A 9,891-nucleotide genomic window follows, 5' to 3' on the forward strand; every position below is an offset into this window, starting at 1 on the left:
TTTACTATTGTCTTCATATTATTTAAAGATAAATCCTCCTATGAAAATTGTTTTGCATGTATTTTTGGTATTTCTTGTATAGGATCATGTTTTTTACCATTCCTATCATTGAATTTTTTTTAAAGAAAATATTAATTTAATGGCATTTTGTGAGATAGCATATGCTCTTTATTAGACTTTTTTGTTATTATAAATTTTAGAAATATGCACTTGTTAATTATTTCAGCAACCTGAGGGATATTAAGATTTATATATATTTTTTGTTGCATTGGTCGATGCAGAGAATTTGTCTGCATAAATTGCATAGAATATTGTTAATAGACAAAAGCATATTGAATTGAAATTGGGGAAAAATGAAGAGATATTTCATGAGAATAAGATTTTCTAGAAGTATCATCTATACGTGAGGGAGGAAGAAGAGAGTTTGTAAGAGGGTAAGAGTTTTTGCCTTGATTTACACGTGAGAATGATCAAACTTGGATCATAATATATAAGGTAAGAACTAGGCCTGAGTTTTTCATAAGGTTTGGTTTACTTTTAAAAGGTAATCAATTTTATAGTGAATAACTTTTGATCTAATTGGTCTAATTGTCAAGAACAACTCATATCAATATAATAGTAAAAATAAGTTACTATGATCTATTGAGTAACAGTAAAAAAAAAACTTAATAAAAAAAGGTAAAAAATGCTAAATTTATATAATAGTAAAAATAAATTACTATGATTTATTAGGTAATAGTAAAAAATACTTAATGAAAAAACGTAAAAAATGTTAAATGCAATAAGTTACTATGATCTATTGAGTAACAGTAAAAAAAAAAAAAAATTAATAAAAAGAGGTAAAAAATACTAAATTTATATAATAGTAAAAATAAGTTACTATGATTTATTGGGTAAAAAAAAAAAAAAAAAAAACTTAATGAAAAATGGTAAAAAAAGTTAAATGCAATATTAGAGTGCCATGTGACAGGACCTCATGCACTTTCTTATGAGGTCTCTACTTTTATATATATATATTGATTGATTTATTTTTTCTATTATGCACTTGCTCATGAATGCCATTATAACCATGGTTATCTTGCGTCTTCCAATATATTGTAATTGATGTTTAATTTAACACATTAAGATTTAAATATTTCTCACTTTGTGAAATTTTTATCTGCATTACCTTGTTTGGAGGTTACCTTTTCCTTAATGTTTGTGGACAATGCTGAAAGTGAATAAAACAATGTGAAAGAGACCATCTATACCTCAAGAACTGTATTTGATGTTATATATTTTTGCTTGTAGACAAAACTGAATTGCAAGCATGTTTCACTTTTTGATTTTGTAGCAAAGCTTTTATGTGACCTTTTGTGACCAAATGTGTTATAGTGTCTCTTTGTTGTTGTTGCTAATCTTCTCTTCAATAGAAGAGATAGTCATTTAGAACTTAATTTTTGACTCTTGATATTGCAACATGGCTTAAGTTATGATTTTGTCATTTCAGACAGGACTTTCAGGTTCTAGTGCTATTGTATGTGCTGCCTTCAGCTGCCTTCTTGACTTCTACAAAGTTAAGCATTTGATTAAAGTAGAGGTCAGGCCTAATCTTGTCCTCGCTGCAGAGAAAGATCTTGGAATTGTTGCTGGTCTCCTTAACCCAACTTAATAACATGTAACTTGGGGTTCTAGTTAGCTAAACAGGCAAAGTCTTTTGTTGATGAATAACAGATTTGCTCATGTACTAGAGGCATATGAACTTAGTTAAAGAAAAGGTGGAGGAAGAGATTGGGATTGGTTAATAAATAAAGCTTTTCATATTGTAATTTAGGCTGAGCTAATTCAAGCTCATTGACCAGATTTAAAAGCATAGCTAAAAAAATGGACAAAGGATCAGTGCTCTACAAGTTAATCCCAATACACCAAAATTGGATACTAGGCTCTAAACCAAAAGATCAGAAGCAAAAAAAGAAAAAAAGAAAAGAAAAAACAGATGGTATGCAATAAGGTAGGGGACTTCGTCGTCAGATAAATAAAACTCCATTTTTAATGATGAGGAACCTTGGAGATCACGCAGAGCATCATGTCTTTTTATCCGGATAAATCCCAGACCCATGTCATGCGTTGGCTTCACCAATGGGACGTGGCCCCTAGAAATTGATTGCAACCAAGGGGATTGGAACGTTAGACTTGGAGGGGCTTTTTTTTTTTTTTTTTGATAGATAACGAATAAATTTTATTAAGAAAAAAAAGCCAATCTGAGTATATTGGGGATGTACTGTGAGTACATTGGGGGCAAAAAATCAAGACCCAAAATTACAACGATCAAGTAAAAGAGTAAGAGAAAAACAAGAAAAATGCGACAGGTCTACACTCCAAACAAGGAGAGTGTGTAAGAAAAATGACTTAATCTCTAGCAATGACCGTTCACATCCTTCAAAACAACGAGCATTTCTTTCCCTCCAAATACACCACACCAAACAGTGTGGCACAAGTCTCCAAAAATCTATATCGCAATGCCGCCCAAAGTTACCTTGCCAAGATTCAAACTCAATAATCTTAAGTGGCATAACCCAATGCAGCCCAAACAAACAAAACACTAACAACCACAACTCGCAGGCTTAGGGACAATGAAGTAGAAGATGATCCATCGACTCTCCACACCTCTTATACATGTAACACCAATCAAAAACAACAATATGCCTTTTGTGAAGGTTATCAGTTGTAAGAATCTTCCTAAAGAGGCTGACCATGAAAAAGAAAGCCACCCTTGAAGGAACCTTTGATTGCCACACCAACCTCCAAGGGAAAGAAATGGAAGGAGGGTAGAAAGAAAGATAAAAACTGCTAACCTCAAACCCTCTACTCCTAGTTAGCTTCCAACAAACCTTATTAGGACCAACCCTTGCACTTTCGAAGAGTAAACAATGTCCATGAACCGATCAAAAGATTCTTCCTCCCAATCTTGCGGTGAACGACGAAAATGAAAATTCTAATGCAGTTGCCTGCCAGACTATCCCATAACTTCCGTCACTAAAGAATCCCTTGCCCTACTAAGACTATAAAGTTCTAGAAATGCCTCTTTAAGGGAACAATCTCCACACCACACGTGCTTCCAAAATTTCACTCTAGTACCATCACCCACATCATACCGTAACAGTTTAGAGAATTCACCCAACCATTTCTAATAAAACTCTAGAGGCTAACACCATACGGATTAGTCACCTATTTTGTGCACCAAGCACCCCAAATGTTCCCATACTTTGCCTCTATGACCCTCTTCCATAGTGCATCTGTCTCTAAACCATACCTCCACAACCACTTGCCCAACAAAGCAGCGTTAAAACTTCTCAATAGTTTGATACCTAGCCCCCCAACCTGCATTGGCTTGCAAACCTTCGCCCATTTCACCAAGTGAAATTTACAATTCATACCACTCCAAAGAAAATCTTTTTGTAGCTTCTCCATACGATTAGCAACCTTCCCAGGTACAGGAAGAATGGAAAGGAAATAAGTAGGTAAGGAGAATAAGGTACTTTTAATAAGAGTGACCCTACCTCCCTTAGATAAATAAAGCCTCTTCCAACCTACTAGTCTTCGTTCCGTCTTCTCCAAAATAGGATTACATATTGATACCTCCTTGAATTTGGCGCCCAAAGTTAGTCCCAAATATTTCAAAGGGAGGGAAGAATGCCTACAACCCAACAACCCCACCAGCACGTCCAGGTTATCCTTAACTCCTACACTCATTCATGAAATTATATGGCAAGCTAAGAGTAAAGTCATAGTTCATATCCCGAATTAATTGAAGCCAAATAACTCAAATTCTATAAAATAGGTCCATTGATAGGGAAGGAATAATGTGCAATTAATAAGAACAAGGAGGGGTTGGGAAGAATTGGTGTATAGAGCTGCTCAAATGGTAGTTTGCTCTTATCTCATTTTGAGACCTGAATTTTCCTTTGCTACATGACTTGAGTCTGAAAAAAAATCCAGATTCGGATACATTTTCTCACAGACAATAAGCAAAGAAGCATGCTACCCCTTTTGCAAACTATTCCGCTTAATACCTCAATGTTCGAACCCCAAACCCAAGCTCAAGCTTAAAATTGCATCAAGCCTCAATGAAAATTTTAGTTTGCAAAAAGCAACCCTAAAGCTTGAAGATAAGTACTTTGTAGCGACAATTAATAGATACGTTAAGAATATTAGGGAAAACAATAATCCCATATTACTTGTAGCCAAGGGATAAGCCTGGATCTTTTTTAACACAAGGCATTCTGATGCAGGGCATTTCAAGTAGCTATATCCTAATCCTCTTGCAACTAATTAGTTAGTTAGTTAAGACAATTTTTTTTAACATAGTCCAATAGGATTTGAACACTTGTCAATGCATATCAGGCCATACAGAATAAACATTCTTCCACAATAAAACCCTTCAATACAACAACACATGAAAAAGCAAGGCCTCAGTTTGTTCTTAGGATCAAATCCCTAAAACATAAAACCAAAAGCCCCAAATCCATTTGCTATTTTTGTCATCCGCACACATCACAGAATCAATAAAGAATCCAAACAAAAATTAGAAACATAATCTGAACACTAAAAAGACTAACACAAGTCTAACCATTTCCATTTTCCATAATAAAACCCAACACTACCCCAAACTCAATGCAACAAACGGGAGAAGCAAAGCCACAATTTGTTCTTAGAATCAAAATCCCTAAAAACTATAACCAAAAAGCCCCAAATCCATTTGCTATTTTCATCAACCATCATTCTTTATTTTGACCCACACCAAAAAAAAAAAAAAAAAAAAAAAAAATCACAGAATCAAGAAATAATCCAAATGAAAACAACTGTAATTTGCATTAAATGAAAAAACAAAATAAAAAGTCCAAACCAGAGCAAGATCTAATTTTGTGAAACAACACGTTACATAACAGCGGTTAACTTATCTGTAGGACAGGGACACGGCTACTGACACGGACAGGGACACGGCTACCCCAAACTCAATGCAACAAACGGGAGAAGCAAAGCCACAATTTGTTCTTAGAATCAAAATCCCTAAAAACTATAACCAAAAAGCCCCAAATCCATTTGCTATTTTCATCAACCATTCATTCTTTATTTTGACCCACACCAAAAAAAAAAAAAAAAAAAAAAAAAAAATCACAGAATCAAGAAATAATCCAAATAAAAACAACTGTAATTTGCATTAAATGAAAAAACAAAAAGTCCAAACCAGAGCAGGATCTAATTTTGTGAAACAACACATTACATAACAGCGGTTAACTTATCTGTAGGACACGGACACGGCGAAATCGGGAATCAGTCGCGATTCTTGAGGCGATCGACGCGTTGGTTGAGCTGTTCGATGCGAGTGACGAGATGGGTGACCGAGTAGAGGAGCCAGTAGAAGACGATGGCGGCGGCGATGAGGAGAGCGTTGCGCTGGCTCTTCATGATGGACTTTTGGTGGCGGAGGTGCTCGGTCGGAGTGCAAGACTCGGGGGTCTCGCAACTCGGGCGAGTCTCGTATTTCCAGTATATGTCCATCAAAAGGAAGAGGCAGAATGGGACTATGGAGAGGAACGGTTTCAGGAGGTTGCGGGTCACCGCGATCAGGCCCTTACGGATGCCTTCCAAGCCTGGGACCGTTAGGAGTAGGACCATTATGGCCTCTGCGGCCGCCGCGTAGCCTAGAACAACCCATTCCAGTGCCATTCTTTGGGGGTTGGATCTGTGGGTGGGTTTTGGGAATTTGGGGGTATTTTGAGTTTTCTTCGAGAGCAAGGGATTTGAGGAAGTGAGTGACCTATTCTATTCTTTTCTATGCGGGAGAGTGACGCCGATTGGGGCTAGTGTGACACGTGGCGGCTTTTCGGCTTTGGGTGTGTTTTTCTTGTTACAGATGGCAATGAATGCAACCAAAAAAAAAAAAAAAAGTTACTTTTAAGTTACTTTCGGCATTGGGTGTGTTTTTATATTTTTCAGCTTAAAATTTTATAATTTAGATTTTACTTTTTAAAATTATATTTTGTTTGCAACAGCCGTTTTTCATTTATATTTTTGTCAAGTGTTACATAAATTTGCTACTCTTGTTTAGTTAATCCAATAAAATAACGTCACATTATTTTTATAGCCTAAAAAAATTTAAAAAATATAATAATTAAAAATGTCATGGCATAATAAAAATGAAGTGGTGTCATTTTATTGGATTAACTAAATATGAGTAACAAGTTTATGTAGCACTTAAACAAAAAACATGGATGGGGAGATGATGTAAACAAAATAGAACTTCAGTGGGTAAAATTTAAATTCTGTAATTTTAGGGTGTAAAATCTAAATACTCACAAATTTTAAATATATAGTTTGCAATTTAGCCTTTTTAAAAAAAAAAAAATGAAACAATACATAGCTACACACATCAATGTGCCACAACTTTTATACACATGGTGTTAATAGTAGAGAAAAATGATGAGTTTATGAATAAACGACATATCTATAATACTATTTAAGGGGCTTTCCCTGTTTGGAATTCTAATTTTTTTGTTCAAAAATACCCCATACACTCTTATGTTTAAATAGAGACAAAATTAAAGGGTAATCCAGTAAAAATTATAACTCTAGCTCCCATTAAAACATTGCCTAAAAAATAGGGATAATCTCCTGTTGATTTTCAATTTGCTTTATCGACTTACTAGCCTCATCATACGAGCGCGCGTGCAATGAGGCTTTTTTATGTTTTATATTTTTTATAGTATCATAGTTTTTCATTCATTTTAATTTGAAGTTTACACATATTTTTCATTAATATTACGCATTTAGAACTACTAATACAATCAAGAGTATCATGAGGCTAGTTTCAAAAAATGAACAAATATTACACGTTTATTTTGTAGGAAAAAAAAAAACCAAAAAAATTGTGTTTTTATTTTATATATATATAATTTTTATTTTGAGAATTTAATTTATAAGTAGATAAAGTAATTTGAAAATCAACAGGACTACAGGAGAGTGATCCTATTTTTTAGCCTCATCACATGCACTCCACACGTACAATGAGGCCTTCTTTGTAGGAAAAAAAAACTGTATTTTTATTATTGGAAATGATATGTCTACAACATTTTTACAATAAATCCTAAGTAGCAAATTGTTACTGGTTGTTATTGTTGGGGCAAAAAAGTAATCTTAGTGTAAGTTTCAAATTTAAATCAATAACAATTAACCACCTGTGATTTGTTGTAGACGTAGCATCTCTTTTTTATTATATATATCATTTTTATTTTTATTTTGAGAATTTAATTTATAAGTGGATAAAATAATTTGAAATTCAACAGAAGAGTGATCTTATTTTTTAGGTAATATTTTAGTGGGAGTTAAAGTTGTATTTTTATTAGATTATTATTTAGTTTTGTCTCTACTTAAAGATAAGGGTGTAGGAGCATTTTTGAACAAAAAAAAAAAGGATTTCAAATAGGAAAAACCCCTTAAATAATAATATAAATAAATTAGGTTCTCAAAATAAAACTACAGTTTTTTTTTCTACAAAATAGAACCACTAAAAACAAAAGTCTAATCGCACGCACGAAACGTGTGTGTTGAGGCTAGTAACTAATTACATTCTTCTAGGATAATTATGAAAAATATAAGCCGCAAAAGGTGTAATCCTAAAATAATAATACTAGTGTCATACACTTTTTATATTTTTTTTGCAATAACTATTATATATGACAAACTATGACTAACATTTTATCTCTATCACATAAATCAATTAATTTTTCTCGGCCATTTATGGCTTGTTTGGAAGTTTAGAGAGAGAGGGGAGTAGAGGGAAGGGGAGTAGTGGGGAGGAGAGTAGAGGAGAATGATTCACCTCCACCTTATTTGGATGTTTTTAAAATTAATAAAGGGGAAGGGAGTAATTAGCCCTTCCCCTTGTGTAATTTTGTTAATATAATAAGGGTAAATTAGGTAATTTACTTGGTCAATAGTTTATGTACTCTACTCCCCCTCCAAATCTCTCCAATTTGGAGGAATTAAAATTGGGGGGCTAGAGGGAGTCCAAACCCCTCCAAACTCCTCCAAACCCCTCCCCCTCATTCTTTAAAAAACTTCCAAACAAGGTAATTGCATTACTCTCCCTTCCTCTACTCTACTCCCCCTCCTTTTTTAAACATCCAAACATGCTATTAATCTGTTTATGGCTTGCAGCAAAGTGTGTGTGAAATTACATAATCCTACCATTATTGGTCCTAGAATAACTTTTTTTTTTTTTTTTCCTTCTTCTTCTTCTTCTTCTTTCCTGCTTTGGTATCAGATTCCTTAATGAATTATCGAAGCAAAGTTCGGCCAAGCGTACTCTCAAAAAATAGAATTTAGCCAGTTGGTTTTGGGCTTTTTGCTTTCGGCGCTTTGCTTCTTACCTTTTTAGGCTTTAAATTTGAATGCGGCGGGCTTGTGATTTCGATCCAATATAAGCCCAATCGAACATGTGCTTCTGACATCCTATACAGCTATAGGCTATTCTTTAAAATTAAAAAAAATTCCTTTGTGTCAGTCTGAGTGGGGTTTAGTTGGACCAAAGTGTTTAGGTCCATTCAATTTGATTTTGGGCTCATGTTAGTTTCTGGAAATACTACTAAAATAGACACTCCTGGTTTCCATCAGAGATAGGCCTTGCTAATAGAGCTTTGTTCCCCTTTTGAAGATAAAAGCAAGGCACTGAATTTCATCCCCTAGATTCAAAAAATATCAGCTTCTCCTCATTGACCTACAGAAAATAACCAATATCGCTACTAAAATTATACTGTTCTTAAACTCATTTACTAGTTGATTTGTAAATCACACTTTCAGGAAGTTAATTTTGTGGCCCTTCATATAACTAAATGTATCATTTTGTGTTAGCAACTTAGCATCCCCATCACCTCTATCTTAGATGGTCTTATTTACCCACAAGCTTGTAGTTTCTTTTTTGTTCTCTTTTTCTCCTTCATGATCATTTTTATTCATTATAAAAAGGGCCCATTGACTTCTTTCTTTATTAGAAAATTACAAAGAATAAGATTTGACTATAGTATTCAATATTCACTCCTTGACAATAAATGCATTATAAAATTACCATCAGTCTGCTATTTTTTAGTTAGTTGATTTATTAAAATGTGACTAGTTCCAATGAAGTGCTAGTAGGATTGTTCCAATTTGGACTTTGACTATCACTCGAATAGTTTGAACTAGTGAACCCTTTGTTATTTCACCTAAATCTTAGAATACTAAGATGAACAAATATAATAGCATAAGCAACCTACTCTCTGCCAAACTTCCATTTTGCCTTAATTGTTACTGTCACATACTTTACATATTCTTACTTGGCCCTTCACGAGGTAGAAATGCTAGAGACGTAACTCTTTTCTAATTTTATCACAAGTTGTTAAGTTAACAAATTGCAATCAAGTGAGGTTCATATGATAACTTTATGTTTTATTTGTTTTGTATGAGTTGGATTTTAGATTTAAAAAATGGGCCATATTTAAGAGCTTTTAGAAAACATAATATATGGGCTTTTAGAAAACACTATATTTTTGAAAAGAAAAAATTTTGGAGTGGCAAGGTGGGGACCACGGGGCCTGTAGGGTCGGGTTTGGGGCAATAAAAAAACCCGTTTAGTTAAGAGGTCGGGTTTGGCTTATTGGGGCAGGTTTCGGGCTGGATTCGGGTATAAAAAAACCCGTTCCAAACTCGATCCGTTGACATTCTTAATAATAACCTAATGGTAATAACATCATATCTGTGTTTCAGCAATTCAACCTACCTTCTTATTCCATGCAATTTACCTATCAAAAGAAGAAAAAAAAAAGTTTTGATCAAGTTGTGCTTGGTGCAATTACGGTTGTTAAAATTGGTATT

General features: G+C 34.0%; 1 protein-coding gene across 1 annotated transcript; it reads right to left on the reverse strand.

Moving 5' to 3' along the window:
- Positions 1–5,170: 5,170 nt before the first annotated feature.
- Positions 5,171–5,805, reverse strand: LOC111984614 (uncharacterized). Its single transcript, XM_024016231.2, has one exon. The coding sequence runs from the start codon at positions 5,707–5,709 to the stop codon at positions 5,314–5,316; it is 396 nt and encodes a 131-aa protein (XP_023871999.1). The 5' UTR covers positions 5,710–5,805; the 3' UTR covers positions 5,171–5,313.
- Between the last annotated feature and the right edge of the window lie 4,086 nt (positions 5,806–9,891).

The sequence above is a fragment of the Quercus suber genome, unplaced genomic scaffold, assembly GCF_002906115.3.
Source record: "Quercus suber isolate HL8 unplaced genomic scaffold, Cork oak 2.0 scaffold_1034, whole genome shotgun sequence".
In the NCBI taxonomy this organism is placed as follows: domain Eukaryota; kingdom Viridiplantae; phylum Streptophyta; class Magnoliopsida; order Fagales; family Fagaceae; genus Quercus; species Quercus suber.

Coding starts and splice junctions, on each gene's coding strand:
- LOC111984614 (XM_024016231.2), bottom strand. CDS start 5,709: ATGGCACTGGAATGGGTTGTTCTAGGCTACGCGGCGGCCGCAGAGGCC.